The following is a 26,141-nucleotide window of genomic DNA, read 5'->3' as shown; positions in this document are numbered from 1 at the left end:
GGTGGCGTTTCCTTGATCCTCAGTGCCATGCCATGTCTCCCTACTGTGGGTGATTGTGTGTATGTGTATGTGTGTGTGTGTCTAGTATAGAGGGTGGGAGGGAGGGGCTTTCTTTGTAATTGTTTTCTTTTTAATTGTGGTGATTGTTTTTAATTCTGTAAAGCACTTTGTGTTGCATGTCCTTGCAGGAAAAGTGCTCTACAAATGAAGAGCTTGCAACCAAAAGGCGCTAAATCCAATTTTCACCCATTCGCATGTTTTTCATGAGTTTAATAGACCTCTGTCATGTGTATCCAAATCACATATTTTGGTCTTGAAATCATTTTAAAAAATATGAAAAAAAGGGGTGTGAAATTTATGCTTTCAACCAAAAGGCGCTATTTCCATTTCAGATTTCAACCAAAAGGAGCTAAATCCCTTTCTTTATTCTTTATTCTGATTGGCCCAAGTTTCCCATCTATTGATAATCTGATCAATCAGAGAGAAAAATACAATTGGCACTGCACATACAGAAAACCAGTATCAGTGCACATCCTGTTTTGTTTGTGTACATTTTGATCGAATATGAAGTCGCAAAAATACTGCAATTTATACAATCCTAGTGCAGTTTTACCATGAATGAGCTAGCTGATATAACAAATAACCCAAGGAAAAGACAGAAGAATGAAGGAGAATGGAAGAAAAACAAGGCTAAAAGGAGATCAAATAGTGGTGAAGGTGAGTTGAAATTTTGTGTTTGATTCAGTCCCATATGTGCCATTTGGTGTTAGGGAATTGATGTGCGTGTGGCTCTTTACAATGTAAAGAGTTTGTAATGAGATGATTTTTGTCACTGTCACCTTCATGGTGCAGTCAAATATGAGCACTGCTTTTAATAACATTTTTATTGTCTGCAAATTGTTAGTTTTCATGTGTCTCTCTACTGCAGCCTACAGGTTGAATGCAACTGCAATGTATGACATGTCTTGTACCATTGTCTTGTATAATTGGGTATGTTGAGTTGTGTTAAAGCTGATCATCATGGAATGTGGATGATGTAAATGTGTGCTATAATATCTTAACAGTAACAGTGTACTAGTGGTAGGTTATAACATTTTGTTTCTGTAATGTGTGAAGGTGAACGAGTGCGTGTGGGTGGGTGGGGGGTGTATTGTATGTTGAGAATGGCTTCTGTTTTGTAATTATTTTATTAGCATAGCACATTAAAGCACCTTACATTTTTTTACAACAATGCCATTGAAGAAGTTAAAGGTGACTTCAAATTTATTTCAGCCAAAAGGCGCTAAATCTGAAAAAAAATTAATTAAAAAAAATATATAAAATACATGGTGTGTGCAGGATTTTTATAGCATGCATTTTTATGACCTATATTGATAGCTCTTTCATTTGCAACATAGACTTGATGACCAAATAGATTGATATGTGCGTAATTAAAAATCATTGATTTTCTCGAAATCAGTCAAAATGGATTTAACGCTTTTTGGTTGCAAGCTCTTCAAATAAAGTTGATTTGATTTGTATATGTGTATATATATATATATATATATATATAAGTATATATACATGTATGTATATGTATGTATATATATATACACGTGTATATGTATATATATGTGTGTGTATATACAGTGCATCCGGAAAGTATTCACAGCGCTTCACTTTTTACACATTTTGTCATGTTACAGCCTCATTCCAAATTGTATTAATTTAATCTCTTACCTCAAAATTCTACACAAAATACTCCATTATGACAACAAAGTTTTTTTTTTCCTTTTTTTGAATTTATTAAAAATAGAAAACTAAGAAATCACATTTACATAAGTATTCACAGCCTTTGCCATGAAGCTCAAAATTGAGCTCAGGTACATCTTTTTTCCACTGATCATCCTTGAGATCTTTCTATAGCTTAATTGGAGTCCACCTGCAGTAAATTCAGTTGATTGGACATGATTTGGAAAGGCACACACCTGTCTATATAAGGTCCCACAGTTGACTGTGCATGTCAGAGCACAAACACCAAGCATGAAGTCAAAAGAACTGTCTGTAGACCTGCGAGACAGGATTGTCTTGAGGCACAAATCTGGGGAAGGATACAGAAAAATTTCTGCTGCTTTGAAGGTCCCAATGAGCACAGTGGCCTCCATTATTCGTAAATGGAAGACGTTTGGAACCACCAGGACTCTTCCTAGAGCTGGCCGGCCTTCTAAACTGAGCGATCGGGGAAGAAGGGCCTTAGTCAGGGAGGTGACCAAGGCCCCGATGGTCACTCTGTCAGAGCTCCAGCGTTCCTCTGTGGAGAGAGGAGAGCCTTCCAGAAGGACAACCATCTCTGCAGCAATCCACCAATCAGGCCTGTATGGTAGAGTGGCCAGACGAAAGCCACTCCTTAGTAAAAGGAACATGGCTATGGAGGACCAAAACTGCCAAAATAATAAATAAATAAATAAATATATAAAAGCAAAAATAAATACAAAAATAAAAAACAAGATTCAAAAATTAAAAATAAATACAAAAATAAATGTAGAAATAAATACAAAAATAAATATATAAATAGAATTACATATCAATAAATAAATAAAAGCACTCTGCTCTCATATGTATTTATTTCATGCTGCAGACAATGTCAGCTTGAAATGCAGAAGGAAAAACTATTCAAATGAGGGGGCGGTCCTAAGTGTGTCTTGGGTTGAACTGTTCGCCTATTGGTTGATCGACATGTGAGTGCGAAAATCGACTAGGTATGCCTGCAAGCAGCCACAGCAAGAGGAAGTCACCAAACCACTCTCAATGGCGGTAAATATGGCTGCAATCTCCAGCTCGGACACCGACTTCCTGGTGGACCCCGCCATTATTGTCCCGGTAAATGTATAATTTTCTCCCTGTATACTTCCTCTTGCTGTGGCCGTTTGCAGGCATACCTAGTCGATTTTCACACTCACATGTCGATCAACCAATAGGCGAACAGTTCAACCCAAGACACACTTAGGACCGCCCCCTCATTTGAATAGTTTTTCCTTCTGCATTTCAAGCTGTCATTGTCTGCTGCATGAAATAAATACATATGAGAGCAGAGTGCTTTTATTTATTTATTGATATCTAATTCTATTTATATATTTATTTTTGTATTTATTTCTACATTTATTTTTGTATTTATTTGTAATTTTTGAATCTTGTTTTTATTTTTGTATTTATGTTTGCTTTTATTTATTTATTTATGTATATATTTTTTTATTTTTGTTTTTATTTCCATTCATATAAAAAAAATTATTTAATTTTTTGATGTTTTTTTTCATTTTTGTTTTTATTTATTTATTTATTATTTTGGCAGTTTTGGTCCTCCATAACATTTGGCTTCTTCTGGCTCATTTGAATCGGAGTTATCAAAGGAAATGCAGCCGAATTGCTCAAACAGGTCTTTGAGATACAATCCAAAATTCAGTGACTTAAAAGTAATCATCTAAAACTATATTCTATTCAGAATGAACACTTGACTTGAGTTACATGATGAAGGGTAAGATTTCGTGGCAATTATTCTATATTTGCATGAACCATGCAATGTCATGTTGTCGTGAAGTTCAATAGCGCCTCTGCTAGTTGTAGTTTGTACTGTACCCCATCTTGCCTCGACACTCGTTAACTCGGGCTTTACTTACATCTGCTGGTAACAATTGAACAGTACCACAAACATCAATTGATCGATGTTGCACTGTATCGTGTGATTAATTAGGCGTTAGATACAGTCCATACACGAAGGAAAGCAGCCAGATAGACGGTAGGATAGACGGAAGAGGGCGTGGCCAGGTGATGACGTGTTTCGTGTCAAACCAAGTAGCAAACGGTCACAACCACAACCTGTCAACGCCTCAATTTGGACTCCACAAACGGTGAGTATTCACTTGGAGACGTCCAATCGTGGATATTCAAAGCAAGGGTCGCTTGGGGCTTCGGTGAAAAGTGCTTAGAATTTGTGTCATTTGTGCATTCTGTGCTTTTGTGTTGGCCGTTCCCCGATGCTAGCAGGTTAGCTTGTGAGCTAGCTATCCTTGGGTGGTTAGCCATAGCTTGTACAGTAGACAGGAATTTTAGCTCGTCGGCTTTTGTTTACAATCCGGCGGTTCTTGCAATTTGGATATGTAGCTTTTGTAAATTGTACATAGATTTGTTAACCATGTTTATGTCTGCACGTTGTTGCCACACTAGCAAAGCCAACTATTATTTGACTAATATGACATTGTGTCAATTCCACCTGTGTCATAATAATCAATATATTGGTAAATATGTGTAAATAGTAGACATAAGAAAAGAAATCTTATTCATTGTGACTGATGTGCTGTGTGCATGAGAATTCTTTCAAATGCTGGGGACAGATTGACTCTGGAAATGATTCATGGGGAAATTGTTTAGAAATATGTAGAAATAGAACTGTAGTTGACCTTGGGGGTTCCCAAAGTGGGGTACGTGAATAAAAATGAAAAACAATTGGTGCCTAACACTCTTAATTTGAGTGAGTCCACGCCTCACATTTTATAATATGAGTTATAATATAATGTTATTGTTATTTTCCCCATTTCTTTCTTGCTGTGTAAATGGACAAACAGGCATCAATGTATAAAGCATGAAGACTGAAACATAAGGTGCTTTGGCCTTAATGACACTAAGAACAGTTGGTTATCACAGAGGGACGTACCTGTACTGATATGATGGTTTATCACGCACCAGCACACATGCAGAATGTCGTCTGTATTTTTACAAAAATTGACATGATTGTATTTTTCCTATTGAAAACTGTCCCAGTGTTGCCCGCGTATGGGTGCCATGGTCCTCAGTTACACATGAGCTCTACTATGTGGTACATCATGCAAAGCATTCAAAGTAAATACTCCTTGTCCGAGCGGCTCATCCGCACCATCGCAGCTATTCGCTCCTTTCCGCACGACAATGTGGAGGATCTCATCCGCAAGGTATGGTGTCTGCTCTTGTCTTAAATATGTCTTGATTCCATATTTGCATTGATGTGTTTAGTCTATGTACTCCTGTCTTTTGCTACTTAGGGTGCTGATGTAAACCGGATGCATGGCACGCTGAAGCCCTTGCACTGCGCCTGCATGGTTGCTGATGCTGACTGTGTGGAGCTGCTGTTGGAGAAGGGAGCAGAGGTAGGTACAGATGACCGGGTACAGATCACCAGATGGGCAAACTACGAGCGGGGGTCCACATGTGGCCAAGCGTTTCAATGACATTTTTTTAAAGATAAAATAAGACAAGTAATTCCAGGACTGTACGAATTATGAAGTAGTATAACTAGTGTGCATGTCTGGCCCCCAGACAATTTTTTTGCGAAGTCAAATAGTTTGCCCAACCCTGACGTATCACCTTAATCACCCATATACGTCCCATAGGCGTCATTACTGGAGGTGGGTCTACAGTGTGTCTGTTTTACTGCTCATTTATATCTCAAGTTTAGTCTGTATACCATTGTCCTCTGAGAATATATACTGGGATAAGATATGCCTTTATTCGTCCCTCAGTGGGGAAATTTGTAAAAATATATAAAAATGCATGTTTGCTAAAATGCCAGGAGTGTACAGACTCAAGGGAGATACTCTGACATTATCTGTTGCTTAGGTTCCCCTTCAGACATTTGACCTGAAGCCATGTACCCCCAACTCCTGCACACTTCAAAAACATAAACCTTTTGTTAATTCACTTGAAATATTGAAGATAATTCATTGGTTCATTCATTTTATAGTCATTCCTAGTCAAGAATGTAGAAATAGGGTGGATAGAAAAAGATGGATGGATTGTATGACACCCCCATAAGCAGTGAAGTAATCTCCCTGAGCCCAGTTCTGGTGGGATCTGGGTGCTGAGGACAGTGAAAAGAATATGCCTTCAAAAGCATGATATATTTCATCACAAAAATGCCTGCTCGAAAAAAATCAGACCTCTCAAATGGCTCTGCGTTATTTTCTCTGCGGTCGTACCGAACTGCTTTCCTCAGCCCCCAAATCCTACCAGAACTGGCCTCAGGACTTCACTGCTTATGGGGGTGTCGTACAACATTGTGTCCAAAAACCCCAACTACCTTTTCAAGGTTTGTAGATTCATATACCATTGAACGTATGTTAATGTTTCCAAATGCATACAACCTGGAGACATTTCAGTTTCATTCAGATGTAGCATCATCACTATTTCATCTTCCTTTATTTCCAAAATAAACATGTCCATTATTAAATATGAAATGATTGTCGCTAACAGCTTTCTTATTTTATGAACTTATTATTGGACATGAAGTTTGCACTTGCAGTATGCAACATTTTAGCATACAAATTTGGAAACCCTTTCCACTATATTCCACCTCCCCTGACACTTTAGTGCCGCACATAGATGACCCAAAATAGCAGTCATACTAGAAGCCTGACACATTCTATGAGTTGCTGACCCTTTAATGTGTGCATGTACGGTATCTGACGAAGGTGAGGGCACCATTTTTTTAATACCTTTTCTTTGTTTCTTTTGGCTTTTTCCTAGTTTACACAAATTCAGATATACTTTAGTCATCAGCATACAGCTTGTATGTGAGTACAAACATACTATCCACTGATCCGCCATTATTGTCGGAAAAGCTGGCAACACAAGCAGGTACCGGGATAGCTGTGTCTCACCTGCAGTCAAGACAACAATGGTTCTTGAACATGAAGTTGTAGGACAGCCCCAGCCCCGTCAGCAGTGTATTGCATCAAGTCACTGCTGATGGAGACGATACAGCTTCATGTCAGAAATCCCAACTCTCCCGTTAAGACTTTGGAAACGTTTTGGACATATTGATTGTGAGCTATACTCACCTGTGTTGTCAGATATTTAGATAATAATGGATGTCTGTTGACTTCCACAGTATAGTAAACAATATTAACACGTAATATTAACAGCTGTTTCATGCAGTGATGCATTATGGGAATGAACTCATTCACTGCCAGCCATTTACTTTCTGGGGATTTTGCTGAACTTTTAAGCCCCACAGAATATTGAGTTTTAGGACTACTATATAAAGACTGTAACTGTGTGAAGGAACTTTAGACTCTCTTCTTTCATCAGAAAAAAGAGTTTGCTTCTAGCCTTTTTGGATCTTTATGAATGGGCAGTGGACATTGGGGAATTCAGCCAAACACCTGATTTGGACCAAAAAGCAGAGAAGCAGGTTCAAGCAGAACGGTGACCCTATGTTTTGTTCTAGTAACACCTCAAACATCTGAAGACTTGTTGATTTCTAGGAAACCAAAAATAACATGGGGAAATATCTCCGTTTATTCACAGATTTAGAACACAATCTCTTTAGAGAGCTTTACTTGTTTTTGAACTACTTCCAGACGTGTGCCCACATGTTGGACCTTTATAGGTGTCCTTGGCAGTCAAAAGAGCAGTGCAGCAATGCATGATGGGAATTAGCAATATAAGGACACAACCTATGACTTAGTAGAGCACCCGCTTCTTAATGTGAGGGGTGTTCAGCATCTAGCTCACCTACCAAGCTACTTTATGGGATGCTCCAGAGGAAACCGTCCTGCCATCATTGGCCCCGTCAGTTAGGGGTGATGGTTGAACTGAGGATACAAAAGGGAAGGGGGATAAACTACAGTCATGGTGTCAGATGAAGAGTAGAGAAAGAACATTGGTGACCCCGGTACAGCAAGTAGTACATTGAAACTTTCTGAAACATTTTCAAACGTGATCAACATCAGTATGTGCCCATTTCACTCCTGGGTGATTGGGATTGGTGTCTGTAGCACGAACCCTGATACTGGTGTGGTCTGGTGAGTGTCCTGGTGATGTCATGTGTGTAATAGCAGTTAAATGTCCACACCAGGTCAATGCTCTGGATGGCTATAACCGCACTGCACTCCACTACGCAGCAGAGAAAGACGAGAGCTGTGTGGAGCTACTGTTAGAGTATGGGGCTCAACCCAACGCGCTGGATGGCAACAAGGACACGCCACTTCACTGGGCTGCCTTCAAAGACAACCCGGAGTGTGTAAGAGCGCTGCTTGACAGCGGGGCCTGCCCCAATACTCGGGACTACAACAACGACACGCCTTTGAGCTGGGCCGCCATGAAAGGCAACCTGGAAAGTGTGAAAGTGCTGTTGGACTACGGAGCCCAGGTGCATGTGACCAACCTCAAGGGTCAGACCCCCATTTCCCGACTTGTGGCCCTCTTGGCCCGGGGCCTTGGCACTGAACAAGAAGAGGAATGTCTGGAACTGCTGAGCAGGGCGGCCGGCCGCTTTGAGATCCGACGAGCTGACGGCACGCTTCCGAGGGAGCTGAGTAAGGATCCCCAGCTGCTGGCCAGACTCACCAACATGGTGGCTCAGGCACCCACGCTTCGCTCTCTGGCGCGCTGCGCTGTGCGGCAGAGCCTGGGGGTGCAGTTCCTCCCCACTGCTGTGAAGGAGCTTCCTTTACCAGAGATCATTAAGGAATATCTCCTTCTCAGAGACTGAGCAAAGGCTACTTCTTCTGACTAGATAGCATTTCATAGCAACCTCCATTACATTATGGCATTAGATGACACTTGGTGCAAGGATCTTTCGATCCTAAATGTCCCCTCCTTTGGAATGATGCGCTTGGCTCGTTAGCATCACAATTACAACTTGCCAGTACCAGGACTTGAACATATTATTATGATTTTTATATTACCATCCAACACACTAAATGTAGGCACCTTTGAACTCCATGCACCCGTATGGTCCTCAACACTTTACTTGGTGCACTTGAACTCCTCTCACGGTTGCTTTCAGGCAGCGAAGCCATGTCCGCTCATCCGACACGTAAAATGTATCAACCAAGTATTCTCTTTTGTCAGCAGAGACGAGTCATATCTTGGTCGTGCCAAATGAAAATGCTTTTAGCTGAAGAATGTGAGTGCCTGTGGATGTCTGAGAGACGTGAAGCCAGGGGTCATCTGATGTCAATGTCTTTTACACTAACACAGGTTAAAACGGGAACAGCAGCAATGTTGGGTTTGATGTCCTGTAGCATGATGACTTGCCTGCTGATCTGCTGGTGTTACCTTGGCTTTGCTTTCATGAAACAAGGCTTTCGTCGCCATAGAGGTTGAATGACTTTATTCCCCATCATCCTCAGCTCATTATTTCAAAATCAATTCATTGAAATACAAACAAGACAAAAACTTTGTTTACATTTTCTATTGATAAGCTTTCCCTATGTATCTGTGTTGGTGCAAAAGTCCTGCTTTGTGTTGTATAAACTAATACATCTTGTTCATGCCTGCTTTAATGAAAGTAAAGGCCTTGGTAATCCATGCAGTTCCTCAGTCCATTCTCCACCTAGGAGCAGCAAACCAGTCCAGGATGTACCCCACCTCTCACCCGAAGTCAGCTGGGATAGGCTTCCAGCATACCCCCACCCTCCTGAGGATAAGTGGCATAGAAGATGGATGGATGATGGGAAATGTCCAATAGCTGTCAGGTGGACACGCCCCTTCATTGCTGTTTGACACCTCCAGAGAGCATCTCAGGTGTGTTTCCCCCCTCTGCTTGGAGCCCAGCAAGGGACCTTGTGCTTGATGCGTAGCCACTGCTGCTCCTTTCAGCTGCCTCACACTGAAACGACATCGTCGTGGAGCCTGTCCCTGAATGAAGGTCTTTGATAGCCTGACAGTAGAAGAAGCCACACAGCCTCTACATCCTACTTCAGCTGGATAGATCTTGACCTTCCATCCTTGTTGATGTGCATCTGTTGCCAGATCTGTATAGTGCAGTTTCTTTTGTTTGTAGGCCTCTTTGGTGGGATCCGTGAATGGCCGTTGGGAATGATGCCAACTTCTGCCATGATGCCTACTTCTTCATGCTGCCATTGCAGGTCATCAAAATAGGTGGAGCAGGTTGTAGGAAACGGATCCAAAGGCATCAGCCGTTTGGATCTGGTGCCAGATCATAGTGGTATGCTTCAAGCAACCAGAGGACCCTGGAATGCCGGTCTTCTGTACAGATGTAGCAATGTTCTTGTTCTTCTCCAGGTAGGTGAAAAATGCGCAGCATGGTAACTTTTATACAGTAGAGACTGTCTTTTACTCTTGGAAACACGCCCTTTTGGTCCTGGCCATGTCATGAACTATTTTGTTATATGGTGCAAATAAGTGTACATCACCAATGCCCGAGAATGGGTGCCATACGTCACTAGTAAAAGCTATTATTTTCCCCACCCCATTAACTTGCAGGGCTTCTTTTGGGTCTCACAAATGGTGACAGAACCGGCCTTGCCAATAATTTTGTGCATTGAAGTATGTCCGCTTTTCTTCATGCATCTTGTGGCTTTCTAAAAAGTTGTGATTGGCAATGACGGAAGTGATTTATGTCAATAAAGGAAATAGTGTTACTTGGAATCTGCACACAAGCTATTAGCTAAAGATGACACTCCTGCTCATTTCGAGCCAGATTATTACTTTTACACACACACACACACACACACACACACACACACACACACACACACACACACACACACACACACACACACACACACACACACACACACACACACACACACACACACACACACACACACACACACACACACACACACACACACACACACACACATATATATGTATGTATAATATAAAAATAGTATTAAACAATTGTTTTCACACAAATGTACAAACATTAATTTGACTCAACATTCCATACATGACTTTGTAGAATTGTATGCAACAAGGATGACATAACGATAGTCTAATTAATATATAACAATATACCGTATAATATATAATGTGCGTATGATCTATATGAAAATGTGTCATCGAGCTCTCAGACGCAATATTGCAGGAATGTTTCTACGTCAGGTGTTATTATTTATATGGGTAATTATTAATCAGGCGTCCTTTAATGTCTCAGCATCTCTTTGTGCCTTTCAGCTTTTATCCTCAAAAAGGAACTCCATTTTCATCATTTGTCAGCTGCGTTCCAAAAGCAGCATTTCACACAAGACGCCGTTTAACTCTGCTGTGCTCTCCTTCTCTTTCGCTCACATTTTTGGTTGCTGTTTTGGCCTTTATTTCGCCCATATTAGTGCATTTCCGCCCGCATGGATCCATTCAAAAGAGGGGGTTCCTGTACACGTCACAGTCAGCAGCAGCGTCACAGAGACAAAGCAAAGGTCTCTTTAATGAGGAGACAACACAACTTTTCATGGTTCAACAATCCACCCATGCCGAACAAACATACTTCATTTATCAGGCACACCGACACAGGTAAGTCCACGTCTTTTCAGCCACTTGCCGCTAAAAGCCCCATTTTCCCACTCCCCCACGTCCACACGCCCATATCGCCCATGTGACCTTTTTGCCATAGGTTTGGAATGAAACGACAATTGCGTATCCTTATTAATACTGATGCAAAAAATTATCTATTGGAGGCCCCCCCCCCACGACCCCACGAGTAGCCAAGATTATAAAATCTCACCAATACAAATAAACAGAAGGTCCATTAATAACTTATCTAATATTATATAGATCATAATATGGTCAAATATGGTCATAATATAATGATATTATAATATAATATAATATCACTCAGCGACGTTATCTCATAACACATTAATTTTATATGGGAGTATTTAATTTGTACAATGTATACACACATAATGCCCTTATACAGTCTACATAAGTATACAATACAGTTATTTGGATTTTTAATCATATTCATAATGTAATAATTGCGGGGTTTCTTTTTTTTTTTTTTTTTTACAAAAAAATAATACACATTTTCCATTGACTGTACATGCCTGGGACAAATCGCGACAACGACTTGAGTTCTCGCGGTAACTCGACGTCGAGGGGAGTGTCAAATTCCAGGACAGAGGCGAGAGAGCCAAAAAGAGGGGCGCAAGAGTGAGTTTGTAAACACTTTATTAACATTTAAATTCGACCTGGATTTGTCCTTCATGCTATGCTACGCTACAATGGGTGTTTTTCCTTGTTGTTTGTGTTTAAAAGTGCATGTCGGCCTAAGTATTCCAACTGGAGTGGCTACTACAACCTTTCATTCCGAGTCGCTTTGAACCCAAGTGTGCTAACAAGTTAGCTTCCTTTCCACAACTTTACTCAGTGTGACGTTGCGTAAAGTATCTCAAATACACCACTTCTCCTTGGATGTGTGTAAATGAACATTTATTTGACGTTGTCATAAACGGTGTTATTAGCCATGCCGATTGAGCGTTTGGCCTGTTAGCAACAGCAGTTAGCCATTAGTTTTTTCGTGGATACAAAAAGTTGACTTCGGGTTTTTAGCCAATCAGCTTCTGCTAGCAGAGCCAAGTGACAGCCTCAGGGAGCTTTGATTGCTTTAGATGTTGTTGATTGGCGTGCCTATAAGCCAATTGAGAGACAGAACAGGCGGCCGTGTTACGGTAAAAGGCGGGGCTAAAATTGTGTGAAATTGATGGAGGCTAAAAAAGACCGTAGTTTCAAAACGTCTATACTAGGAAGCTATTGAATGGCTTAGTGTACGAACTTGGTGTTTTTAATGGCACTGTACATCTGTATATGTTTGTCTTCAAGATCAAACTGCAAACTTCAACCCAAGTCTCAAGTCATGATAGATAGTTTAGTATGATACATGAGATGCAGAGCCCCAGGATGCAACCATATACATGTCAGCACCTTCATTAGGAATGTAGGTCATGTTTTTGGCACAGTTTGACTAACTTCCAATTCCTTGGGGGGGCTACAGCAGGGAATGCATATTGTGACACCACCATGTTGTTTCATATTGTTTACTAATCAACACTGATTGCAAATGAAGAATTATGATTTTTGTACTACAACACTGATTTGTTTATTGAAAAATATCAAATTAAGTAGTTTTTTCCCCTTTGCATGTCACAATTTTTGGGCTACATTTGTATATTTCTTCATTGTCTTGTGGCTATAAGTGGTAGCATGGCATGAATTTAGCTTTCAGACCCCACAAGTTATGCAGTTGTGGGTGTAGGATTTCATTTGTTGCATTGTCCAAATCTCAGGTTCACTTGCTGACATCAACACATGTGCACGCCTAGCTGCAGCCTCGAGCTTTTAAGTTTGCAACCCACGTTAACAGGACCTCAGGATGCCTGGGTTGACAAATAGCCAACTTTTGTTCTCTCCCCTCCGCCCTTACTATGTTCATATTGCGGGGGTCTCCCCTACCCTTTGGCAATTCAAGCATCAGATGTCGGCATCAGGGCTGCAGTCTGAGCTATTAATACGGTTTGTTTAGTCAGTTTCCTAGCAAGCTGCATCAAACACTTGGAGGCTGTGGCTTGTTATAGTGGGGGCTTGTTTGTTCCCTTCCACCTGCTGAGTCGGAGAAACCCAAGTTAAACCGAGGGACTCTGGCTGCAGCTTAACGGGAAGAAAAACAATGTGCTTTAAAGGCTTCCCCGTCACCTGGATGAAAGAGGTGAAAATAGGCGTATTTGATATTGTCAAGTGTCATCATCATAAAACCTTTTTATTAACTTTAAATTTAAGTCAGACTGTCATCATGAAACCTTGATTAACTTTACAGACAATGATAATTAAAATATCTAACACTCTTCACAGTCATACAAGACTAAAACAAAGTTAAGCTTTATAATAAAGCTATGCACAATAGGAATACAATTATGTTTAATACTAAATTGAGTAATTGTTTACTCTCCATCAATGTAGCGGACAACCCCAAGGCGATGTTACTGCGGCCTTGGCGGTCTGGGAGGTGAGCGTCTTCACGTTCAGAATGAAGTCAGTTGACTTTGTGACATACATTTAGTTCTTGTGTTATTATTAGAGTGGACCTATTGTTACTTTGGCTATACAGTAATCCCATGTTTATTCTGCTTAATCGGTTACAGACAGACCGTGATCGTTTCTGCAAAGTAGGAGTCCTTACTTATGAATCGAATATTTTAATAGAGCATAGAAAACCTGTAAAATACAATGTTTTTAACATTAATAGAACCCTCTAGACATAAATAACATGCAAGATATGTGACACCCCTATTAACTAATAATTTTCTACCAAAGGTCTATTTATATGTTTTTTTCCAACCCGAACACCCAATCCAAAGATGTATTAGGAGTGTAGCGATACACAAAATTCATGATTCACTTTGGTTCAATACTTTTGCGTTATGGTTCAATATGTTTTTGATACAAAAAAAAAATGACTTTGCCTTTTTAATTTGAATTTTATTGATATTGCCAACATTTTTCTCACCTTGAAAGTACAGTTCTGATATACAGATATAGTACCATATAAGACCAAAAAAAGCACAATGTAATAATAACAATATAAAAATAAGTGTATCTGTTGGACATCCATGTGGTGCATTCTTAGCAACTGAGTAAATATTACAAATAAAAAATATTACAAAGAATTAACAAATTAAAATGGAAGTTTAAAAATAAAATATAATTTTGGGGGAAAAGACTTCAGATTTCATAGGGCTCTACATTTTAAAGGGGACCTATGATATGATATACATGGAGTTAGAATGTTGTATTCTGGTGTTAAACCATGCCAAAGGTTCAGATAATGAGGTTTGCACATTTGGAAGTAAGCCCTGAAAGAAGTTTGGGATGGCTCTGAACACTGTGTTTCAGAGGGCGTGGTCAAACTGGAGGTTTGTGATGTCACAGATGGGTCAAGTCAAGAGCATTTCACACTGGAGTGTTTAGTGAACATGGGCCACTAGCTGGACTAGCTGCAGCTGGACTAGCCCACAAACTTGCTGAAGCCCTACGCCTTTCCAACGTTACTTGGTGTTGTGGAAGAGTCAGAAGGGCAAGCTGTAGGTACTGTAAGTAACAGTTTATCAGGGTCCTAACTGTTTATTTAGTGTAAGTCATGGAACAAAAGCGGTGGTCGGTGTGCATACAAGGAGCAGGGTTGCTAATAGCTGTTTTCCACAACAATCGGTGCGTCTACCAAAGTTTTTACACACCGGTAGTCCAGCAAAAAACATGCAACGACCATGTTACTGATGCTTTAGAACAGTAATTTTCAAGCACTGTGCCTCGGCACACTAGTGTACCGTGAGAAATTGTCAAGTGTGCCATGAGGAATTATCAAATATCATTTAAAAAAATTACATTTATTAATCATTTTCTGCAAGAGCAATGTAATATCCGTCTGTGTGGCAACATGTAGATGATTGCCTCGTTCCTCCAATAGAAGTAGTGATGCACATGAGAGGTCATGGTGACATTTTGTAACTTTTTTGGTTAGTGGTGTGCTGCAAGATTTTTCCAATGTAAAAAAAAGTGCCGTGGCTCAAAAAAGGTTGAAAAACATTGCGGTAGAATACCTAACTCTAAAATGCTAAAGCTATACCATTGAGAGACATCTTGAAGTAACCTCTTTCCTTGAGAAACTTTAGACTATCCAGTGTCTACTTCCGGATCGGATTCCAGATCCAACACAAACGGCTGTATGTTAAAAGTGGACATTTTTTTACAAAGATTATCATATGATTAATATTATCCTATTTATTATCCTATTATTAACACAACACACTTCTGAGCACTTGGGAGTGTGGCGAACCACAGCGGAGTGAGCTGCCTGGAAACGGGCCGTGAAATCAGCCCGTTTTCACAGGAAGCATGAAATCCATAGAAATACAACTGGAATAGGTGCAGATTCTGGAAGATCTAGAAAGCTTTCTGTGCTGGTTATGGTGTGTAGCTGTCCACAACTGGACTGAGTCCACAACTCAATTCAAAGGGCCGAAAAAAATCATGGGTCCCCTTTAATAGTGCAACACACAATTAAGTTCTTAAGAGAACCAGGTTTATTTTTAGAGCGCTTCATAGTAGGGATTGACCGATATGGTTTTTTTCGGCCGATACCGGGTTTTTTTTCCATCACCCTTAGCCGATGGCAGATTTTGCTTGGGCCGATATTTGTGGCCGATACTGCTTTTGCTCCCTCAAGTTACATGAAAAAATGACAATGATAACAAATATTACAGGTCTCAAGTTTAAACAAATATTTATTGAAATGTAAACACAGTAGGATTCAGCTTTCTTAAACACACATTTAAACAGCATTATCAACTTTAAAAGGTATAAATATTCAGCCATGTGCAAAACATTTCTATCGTAGTTTGTTTTATCCAGCATCGATGTGATGACTGCTCCTCCGCAGTGAGACACACACCCCCCACCTCCACCACGCAAACACATCACACTGACACAATTTAGTAAGATATATAAAACATTTCTCTCATCATTAAAGTTCGTGTTGTGCACGCTAAAGACCTCTGACAGCAGACACGGCTGCTCCAATTCCTTCCGTGTGTGCGTGCGTGCGTGTACGCGCGTGCATGCTCGACGAGACTGCACACACATAACACGACACACATTTAACCTCAGCCTGGCGTTGGCTGAATGAAACTCCTCCAAACACCATGGGACTTAATTGCCAAGGTTGCCATTAAAGCGGTGTTGGTAACAGCTGTACATATTAGCCTCCAACTACATCAACAGCTCCCTAATTCCAACGGTAGGCACTTTTAAAGATGAAGCATTCAGCAGCATTCCTGATTTTCACACCCACAAACTAAACTATATTTTCAAGCACGTACATTGCATGCACTTGACGTTCATGTTTCCTATTTCAAAGCAGGTGGCAATATTTCAACTAAGTTTAACTGTTAGAGGCTAATTAAAAGGTGTCTTTTGCCAAACCAAAACTGCCCGGCAGATGCCTGTCTGTAAGTCATGCGGCGGAACAATACATCAGCGAATCCACACGCGTATCGGCCGATACCGATTCAAGTAAAGAACGCAAATATTGGCGATGTGTCGGTCGATCCTTACTTCGTAGTCAAAATAGGTGTAATGACATCATTAGCCAGCTGAAATTAGCAAATTTTCCTGTGTTGTGTTTTCTGTGTGTAGTGCGCAGAATGACATGACTAACAGATATAACAGTTATGGCTACCTTGGCAATTGCCATAATGGGCACCCCTGGTATAGCGCATATGTCCAGCCATACATTGTATTACTTAACATTGTATTTGCATAAAACCCCCCCAGCTCATTTACAAGGTGTGGCAGCTTCTACTGAGCCATGGCGGCAGGCCACACTCATTACATGTAGCGGAAACCCTGACACCATCACTATAACGAGGCAGATGGGGTACAGTTTACAGATGAGTTTCTGGCCAAATAGGCTCAGTGGATGGGAGGTTCCTGGCACCGACTTGTTGCCTCTCTCCCAAGTGTGAAGAAACAACAGCTTTAATCTGTGCCTATGTCTGCACAGATTAAAACTGTTGTTTCTTCAAACCGAGGATCCAGGGCCTTGGTTTCATCAAGCAATTTGACTGTTTTAGACAGAGTGTCATCTAAGGGTGTAGCGTTGCGTTGTATGCAGCCTTGTGGCAGCCATTCCAGTTAAATATATCATATAGCAGACCAACACAGGGATAGAGGAGAATGGAAATAGGGAAATTAACTTTATAGGATTTACAGAAAGTGTACAATAATTATTTCAACAAAAAGTAGGCAGGTGCCTAAATTTGGCCAACTCAACAAAAATGACATCAATATTTGGTAGATCCTCCTTTTGCAGAACTAAATGCTTCCTATAGCTTCCAATGAGGGTCTGGATTCTGGTTGAAGGTATTTTGGACCATTCCTCTTTCCAAAACATCTCCAGTTGAGTCAGGTTTGATGGTTTCCAAGCAATAATAGATTTTCAGATTTTCAATCATATTTAGGTCTGGGGACTGAGACGGCCATTCCAGAACGTTGTACTTGTTCCTCTGCATGAATGCCTTAGTAGAATTGGAGCAGTGTTTAGGGTCATTGTCTTGGTGGAAGTATCCAGCCAACTTCAACTTTGTCACTGATTCTTGGCAACAATCTGCTGATACTGACTGGAATCCATGCCACTTCACCTTTTCATTTGACAGGCAGAAGGAAGAGTAAAGTGTAGAGTTGTTACGCTAGATTCATAGTGTGAAGTAGTTAGCCAGGGCTCCAGCACCAGCAAACACTTCAAATTTGTGGCAACCCCTAAAAGTAAATGACAGAGGCATGATCTTATGTTGAAATTAAACTTCCTTATTTTCATTTGGTCGTCTTCTGCTTCTTTGTTTACCGTGTTTGCTGTATTATAAGAATTGAGCTTTGGCCTTCCTGTGTATATCAATGCTCTTTTCGATATACATTAGTCGATCGTCAATTAGTATCGATTATCGGCTTTCTTTTTGTTGGTCAGGACCCAGTTTGTACTAGTATTCTCAGCAAGACCCTTGATTCTTGTTGCTAGTTGCCTTGCTGTCAGTGGGACAATGTTGTATAATAGCAGCCAGACTTCACTTTTAGGGCAGCCAAGACAGCTGAGAGTGTTCAAACATTAATGTTCCTCCCCCACGAACGGAATTGAACTCTCATTGAAAGTTAATGTTGGTGTCAATCCTGACTTTTGTAGTTTGGTTTTCACATGGAATGTTTAACTGTGCATAACGGGTGCAGGGTGGGGTCTTTTGGGGTAAGTTCGGCATGAGTCTGAAGGGGAGTTGTGCTGTGTGGAGACAGCTTCTAGAAACGCAGCCAAGAGGAGCTTTAGTTTGTCTCTGCAGCTCCAGGCGCAGCTACTGGAGAAGCCAGCTGAAGCATGGTCAAAGCCAGCCTTTGGAAAATATCTACATGGTAGTATTGAGAACAAGGAATTCATAGTCCCTCAGGGGTGTCCAAAGTGTGGCCCGGGGGCCATTTACGACACAATTTTTTTTGGACCTCAGCAAAAAAAAAATACAATCAAACACGAACACTAAAAAACCCCCCAGTAATTTTAAGTGAACACAAACAAGATATTAGTAATAGAGTTAGTAATAAAGTAATAAAATTATGAAAAAACACAAATTCTAAATATTTGATTTTATTGGAAAGAGTTGTAATATGAGAAACAAAACAAAAGGAAAAGTTGAGCTGCATAGTTTGCATGTATTGTTATATTACAATACAAAAGTCCAAATATTATGACAATAAAGACATATTACAATAGAAAATGCTGAAGTAAGTTAAAACATGTCACTGATAACACGAAGCTGAGATATCTTTTTCACATTTTACCACTGTCGGGTATGGGCTTTTGGTGTCAGTGAATAAAACTGTCTTCATTCATTTCAAAAGTCCTTATAATTATTGATGCACTATCATCTGACATTTTTGTCCAGTATTCCGCTAACTTTTTGAATGGGCTTTGGACACATTACTACACAATTTAAAAACTGTAATGCCCTAGATGACTAATGGCAACAGCGTTTCATTCACAGGTTGTCTATTTCTGTGAGAGTCTGCCTTTAACAGTAGAGTCAGTTGAATTCGCCAATTTCGCAATTGCATCCATTACTGAAATCATTAGGCTTGATTGATACTGCAAATCCTGATACATATTCCCATTTCATTAAAATCTGTATTATTGCCACAAACTAAAACTAGAAACAGTTAGAAATGTTATTGACATCCAAAGTTTTTGTTTGTTTCTCTCTGCTTTTTCCTGTCAATAATAATGATGCTTTGGTCAAGCTGAACTGTTGAACAACATTCAGTACATGAAAATGGTTTCCACTGGGCTGCATGGTGGATTTATTGTGGCTCATCTGTCTGTACTAACAACAAATTCTACAAGAGTTAAATAAAAAAACAACACAAGCAGGCGACGGGGGTGTGGCTGCATAGGTGATGAGAGGGTGTGGCAATGAGAGGAGGGATCACAAACAAAATGAGATAGAGAGGCGAGAGAGGGAGATATCTTTGCTGAAAGCAGTTGCTGTTGTCTTCCTTGGACACGGCTCGTTATTGGCCCAGCTGAAAACCCCTTGAGTGAAGGAAGTATCGCCAGGGAAACTTGGTCCTGCTGCCCTGGTCCCTGTGTGTTTCTCCTTGCCAAGGTTATTTTTAAATAACAGTCAGCTTCCTGCTCTGACCAAAAACTACAAGAGACACCACCCGCACCATATAGGACTTTTTTGCCCCTCAGGGTCCACAATTGGCACATCAAGAAACATATGATGTTCTCTTCTCCTCTCCACCAGTTACATTGCAAGCTCTTTGCAAAAATGGGCGACGATCGACCTTTTGTGTGCAGTGCTCCTGGCTGTGGACAGGTAAGTCTGCCTTTTACCCTCACATTTACACTGTGTTTACATTGACTGTAAGAAAGCTATATGCTAGCATGCTATCTTGCGAGACGCCGCTGTCCCCCTGAGCAGTGACTCAACGGAAGCGCCTCTGAGTAATCAGAGCACAGCTATTGTTTCAACTTGTCACTGCAGCCTCGGAGCGCCTGCAGACACAGGTTGGAGCCATAGCTGTGACTCAACTCGATGGCCGCTGCATGCTCATGTGTCTGTATGTGTGGGCGGGATGCTGCTTGGTTGCACTGAAGCTGGAATTGTCGGGGGTTCAAACAGGGCATCAATAATTCAGGGTTTCTCCTCGGAGTTTGGAGCTGGGGTGATGGACTGCGTGGGGCGTGCACTGCTGGTTGCATTGTCCTGCCAGTGCGTCTGCAGTTTTTTTTCAAATATGATAGATAACACTTTTATATCTAATTTATTTATTTAGTGAGCTTTGTTCAACAACCAGCAGAGCATGAACCGAATGTTGCCTGATCTCTTGTCAATAGTCTATCCAATAGTAGTTCTACTAACAGTAGTACTATGGAAGTAATACAAAAGTACAAAAATGTGTACTATATGACACAAACCTACGTTTAATGTGATGCCTCCTTCAGAGTGATACAAATACATGGGGCGGTCGAGTGGTTAGCGGCCAGACCTCACAGCTAGGAGACCAGGGTTCAATTCCACCCTCTGCCATCTCTGTTTGCATGTTCTCCCCGTGCATGCGTGGGTTTTCTCCGGGTACTCCGGTTTCCTCCCCCATTCCAAAAATATTCTAGGTTAATTGGCCACTCCAAATTGTCCATAGGTATGAATGTGAGTGTGAATGGTTGTTTGTCTATATGTGCCCTTTGATTGGCTGGCCACCAGTCCAGGGTGTACCCCGCCTCTTGTCCGAAGACAGCTGGGATAGGCTCCAGCACCCCTTGTGACCCTTGTGAGGAAAAGCGGTAGAAAATGAATGAATTAATATATTTATTTAAAAATAACACAATTAACCTAACAATTTAAATGCATTATCCAACTATTTACGCTACTTTGGAAACAGATAAAATAGAGGTGAGCTTTTTGTGTGACTGCAACAGTTTAAACTGCGCATCACCACTCCATCCATCCACTTTCTATGATGCTTATTAGAGCCTGACATTTTAATAATAATTTAATACTAGGTCCCCTTTAACGTGTGGTGCCTCTTATTTTGCCATGGTGCTGTGCCACGATCAATGACATTAGCTGAATCATTCTTATTGTATTTTCAATGTGTTTTAATGTTTAGCAAGAGGTTTTATACTAAGTGATGGATTATCTCTCCAGGGTTTTGGAGGAACAAAGATCTTATGTGGTTAAGAAAGATTTGTGATTGACTAGTTCATGGCTCTACTTGCAAGAAGATCAGAGGCCATATGTTAGACAAACAAGAGGATGTATTGAACACATTAGTTGGTTGAAAATGTTCTTGGGACATTTGGAACACATGGATTTTCTTTCCTCACAAACTTTTCACTTTTCCTTTGGCTTGCCTCTGTCATGTCAAACTGGCTGAACTGGTGATTAAACCCTGACGAAAGTTGGCTGAGTGGAAGCTAGCAGGAGTTCTGCCATTCTGACTTTGAAAATATATTTCTTTTGCTGGTAGGGAATCAGGACCTCTGACTGCCTGTGCCTGATTTCCTCAAAGAATTGTAAACAAATGTAGCTTTCCCTTACACCCGAATAAACACTTCCTGGGAGACATTGCTAACACGTAAACAGAGATACATTGCTTGGGGGAGAGCAGAGAGTGTCTATGGGCGACATCGCACACCCATATAAGGAAGCCCGACACGCTTTGACATCACAGAGAGCCAGTGATAGAAAAAACTCTGTGAAACCTAACTTTCAGATCCATCCCAAACTCTTTTCAGGGCTCAGTTCCTAATGCGCAAACCTCATTATCTGAAACGTTAAGCATGGTTTAACACAAGAATACAACATTCTAACTACATTTATAGGTCAGAAAAGTGGATAAAGCATAATAGGTCCCCTTTAAATGTGTCCTATATTGTTTGTAATTGTGTTCAATATTGTTTTTTGAAAGTGAGCATTCAATCAGTAATATTACATGTAAAGTACGTGGTGGGAAATCTTTCCAATTGCCGTCCCAGATGGGGGGCTTTTCTGGAAGTGACGTCGGAGAAAGCATATATGCCTGTGGGTGCAGCAACACAAAGGCTTCATCGACCTCCTGGGTCGTGGAATTAATTTGGTTTATTATTCATCAATATAGTAGTCATGCCAACACGTCTTGCCGCTGAATGTTCAGTGGGGTTGCAGCTATTGAATATTTTACTAATCAAGTATTCTAGTGAAATTTTGTCAACTTTGTGATTTGTTGACATTGTGATTTCTGGACTTTTTTTTAACTTTTATTTTTCGATTATATCTCTCACCTCAGATGAAAATTTCAGACCCCTCCATGATTTCAAAGTGTGAGAACTTGCAAAATCGCTGGGTGTTCAAATACTTATTTTCCTCACGTAAATGAGACATACTTTTTACAAGTAACTTTTCAACACAACGTACACAACATAGCGGCTTCAAATGGTGGCAATTGAAGTGAAAGGTGTGTTCATTGAATATTTTTTCTAATCAAGGTACTCATTATTTGAATAATTGTTGCAGCCCTACTTTTCAGTGTCTGAGTGATTCTGTTAGTTTGTTTTCTGTTGGAAAAGACAAATGTTTTAAGACAAGACATGAACAAAGCAATTAGAGAACGACAGCCAAATGGACGCATCACCTCGCATTCTGTTCTTTGTGATGTTCCTTTCACTGAAGACTGCTATGAAGGAAGACCTTCACAAGAAGCATATGGCTTCAAAGTACGGTATACATTTGGATGCTTGATTTGATGCTATGCTACACAGAAAGGAGACAAGACAAACCACACCAAAGTTGCCACGGAACAGTAAGTCATGCTGTGTGTTACTAAAGTATTCATACCCATGAGCAGCAACATTTCTCGGCACAAAATAAAGGAAAGGTGTGTTTCTCCTGTTTGCATGAAAGGATATAGCCCAAACATGACAATCCATCAGTAGTCACGTATACGTGGACCCAAATATTCCGAATTGCATTCGGTTTATTTGCTCAAACGGAAAGAATGTAACCTTTGTATACGCCTCATTCCGAAAGAAAAGTGCCAGTCCGAATGAATATATAATCGGATTCAGGGGGGCGGAATATTCCCTTCCCCAATCCGATTGAGGTATCTTGTACCCGCTCAAACGGAAAGTTGCCAGGGTGCGTTCTTCTTCGGCATGTTTTTCTTCTTCTGTTGACTATTGGTGGTTGGCAAGCAGCTTTCGTGTGCATTAGCGCCATCTGTGGAGCGGAATCTAAACCCTTCTATACGCCATTCACGTCCAGTTTTATTTAAAAAGAGAATATATATCTATATAAAACATGTATCTAGTTTAATTATAAAATATTAGCAAGATTGAATTAGATCTTTTCCTGTTCAAATTCATCCCGGGTGCATTCTTTCAGCTCATGCTCAGATACGACGTAACGCGCAGCTCCAGATGTTCTTCACTTTTAAAAATGGAGGCCAGGGATGCTTCGGGGGCAGGTCTTGGGGAGTCGGCCCTGGCTTTGCCCGCACCCACAGGGCCGGTGGATCTTTGGCGGTGAGGGCTTGACCTGGCTGTGCGGGGCAGGGTTTACTGGGTGGTAGAAGGCAGTCCCTCTCCTTTTGTCATTCTCAGTGACAATTACACATTCACACACACGCATTCACGCATACGCACACATATATGAATATGCACACAGAAGTACAAACCTCCATATGGGCACTCACAGCACATGGGTGCTTCTCTACACAATCTACCGTCTTATCCTTGATGTCTCTATGCTATTGGTATGCTATTATTACAGTAATAACTATGTCAAGCAGTGAGATTTTAATTACTGCAACTGTATGGCTGTAATTGTGTGTACTATCACGGTATCATGGAAGCTTTTAATTTGACACAAAGTGTAGCAGGAGCTACACAGATACATGGACACACTTTAGACCTCGTTTTGTCTTATGGTCTTACTGTTCATAACGTCTCTGTAGGTGATCCGGTCTTCTCGGACCACAGTCCGGTTAGGTTTGACTTAGACGCACACTGTAACACCAGCCTGCCTGCTCCTGTTCGCGTTGGTCGCTTTATCAAGCCTGACGCGGCCTCGGCCTTTGCCACTCTGTTCTCCACTGCATCTGAGGCTTTTATGACCGCCGACGCTGCACTGGACACCGAGCAGCTGATGAACTGCTTTACTTCTACCTGTGCGACTGTCTTGGACAGTTTAGCCCCTCTGAAAGTCATGCGCCCCAAAACTAAACAAGAAGAGTGGCTCAACGATGTCACTCGAGCAGCCCGGCGTGAATGCCGAAAAGCAGAGCGCAGGTGGAAGAAAGACGGTCTACAGGTCTCCTATCAAATTCTCAAGGACAGTTTGAGACATTATCAGAATGTGGTGAAGACTGAGAAAACAAAATACCTCTCAGACTTGATATCAGACAATATTAACAACCCACGTGTTCTTTTTAAAACTATTGACTCTGTTTTAAATCCCAGTCCATCCACTATACTTGAACAATCATATGAAACTTGTGAAAACTTTTTGCAGTTTTTTAAGGACAAGGTTGCATCTGTACTAAGTAATATATCACCCCCCTCTTTTAATATGCCCACATTTGACACAGTGCTCTAAAGGTTTTTATCAGTTTGAACCGGTGTCACTGGCTTTTATCACGGAGATGGTAAAGGGTCTTAAGCCTTCTTCTTCCCCCATCGACCCAGTCCCACCTCGCCCATTTTATTTGCCCTCTACCTGGTCCCACTTGGCGCAGTACTTAAAAAGCATGGCATCTCCTATCACCTGTATGCGGACGACTGCCAGCTGTACTTGCCACTCGCAAAAAATAATCATGCCCCCCTGACACCCCTTCTTGAGTGCTTAAGGGATGTCAAGGCCTGGTTGGCTCACAACTTTTTAATGCATAACGAGGAGAAGACCGAAGCTATCCTCCTCAACTATAAAGGCCCCCCTATAGACTTCGGTCCCCTCCAAAACAACATTCGTCCCTCAGCCACCAGCCTTGGCGTCATAATAGACAGTGATTTTAAACTCAACAAACAAATTAATGCAGTTATAAAATCCTGTTTTTATCTTTGAGCAACTCATGCACGCTTTTATTTCATCACGTCTGGACTACTGTAATGCACTTTACTCTGGAATTAGCCAAAAGTCTCTCTCCCGCTTACAGTTAGTCCAGAACTCTGCGGCACGGCTTTTAACAGGAACCAAAAAGGGGGAGCACATCACCCCAATTCTGGCCTCCCTACATTGGTTGCCTGTTCGTTTTAGGATTGATTTTAAGATTTTATTGTTTGTTTTTAAGGCGTTGAATGGGCTGGCCCCCAAATACATCTCGGACCTCATCCAAGTTTACTCTCCAGCTCGGTCACTGAGGTCCGAGGGCCAGCTCCAACTTGTGGTGCCCAAGACGAGACTTAAGACCAGGGGGGACCAAGCCTTTTCTGTGGTCGGCCCCAAACTATGGAACTCTCTGCCCTCCCAAGTAAAAAAGGCCCCCAATATCGAAAGCTTTAAGTCTCGTCTTAAAACCCACTTTTATTCTCTGGCTTTTAACTCAGAGTGAGTCGTATGGTCCTGTGTCTTTTAGTTCTTCGTTTTTATTGTAATTGGTTCTATTTTTTATACTTTTACTGCTTTGTTTCTTGTTTTTAATATTTTTAATATCTATTTTATTATTTTATTTCTTCAATGCTCTTTTAGTTTTGGATTATTACTTTTTATTTTTACTAGTCTGTGCAGCACTTTGGAAACTCTGTTTATAAAATGTGCTCTATAAATAAAGTGGATTGGATTGGATTGGTTCATGTCTTCATTGTTACTATTGCCACT

At 40.9% G+C, this 26,141-nt stretch overlaps 2 protein-coding genes across 7 annotated transcripts in view; both read left to right on the top strand.

Annotated features, from left to right (window-relative positions):
- The first annotated feature begins 3,376 nt into the window (after nt 1–3,376).
- asb8 (ankyrin repeat and SOCS box containing 8) lies at nt 3,377–9,340 on the top strand. Of its 2 annotated transcripts, XM_058085780.1 has the most exons (5): nt 3,377–3,511; nt 3,728–3,884; nt 4,795–4,961; nt 5,052–5,156; nt 7,865–9,340. In XM_058085780.1, exons 3-5 carry the CDS (start codon nt 4,833–4,835, stop codon nt 8,498–8,500), a joined length of 870 nt encoding a protein of 289 aa, XP_057941763.1. In that variant the 5' UTR covers nt 3,377–3,511; nt 3,728–3,884; nt 4,795–4,832; the 3' UTR covers nt 8,501–9,340. The 2 variants fall into 2 exon arrangements, with proteins under 2 accessions (XP_057941763.1, XP_057941762.1); XM_058085779.1 differs by lacking the exons at nt 3,377–3,511; nt 3,728–3,884 and having other exon boundaries at nt 3,895–4,961.
- Nucleotides 9,341–11,204: 1,864 nt separating this feature from the next.
- The window catches only part of LOC131137619 (disco-interacting protein 2 homolog B-A), an 87,392-nt gene continuing 72,455 nt past the window's right edge, over nt 11,205–26,141 (top strand). Inside the window, exons 1-2 of one of the 5 annotated variants that reach the window (XM_058085778.1) lie at nt 11,205–11,271; nt 20,094–20,165. In XM_058085778.1, the coding sequence (XP_057941761.1) occupies nt 20,118–20,165 (48 nt within the window). In that variant the 5' untranslated portion in view covers nt 11,205–11,271; nt 20,094–20,117. Of the gene's footprint in view, nt 11,272–11,347; nt 11,911–18,558; nt 20,166–26,141 lie in introns of those variants that run through there. The other 4 variants (XM_058085771.1, XM_058085772.1, XM_058085777.1 and 1 more) reach the window with 4 other exon arrangements.

This window comes from Doryrhamphus excisus, chromosome 10 (assembly GCF_030265055.1).
Source record: "Doryrhamphus excisus isolate RoL2022-K1 chromosome 10, RoL_Dexc_1.0, whole genome shotgun sequence".
NCBI classification, from domain to species: Eukaryota; Metazoa; Chordata; class Actinopteri; order Syngnathiformes; family Syngnathidae; genus Doryrhamphus; species Doryrhamphus excisus.
This window is presented reverse-complemented; position numbering and strand designations above follow the sequence as displayed.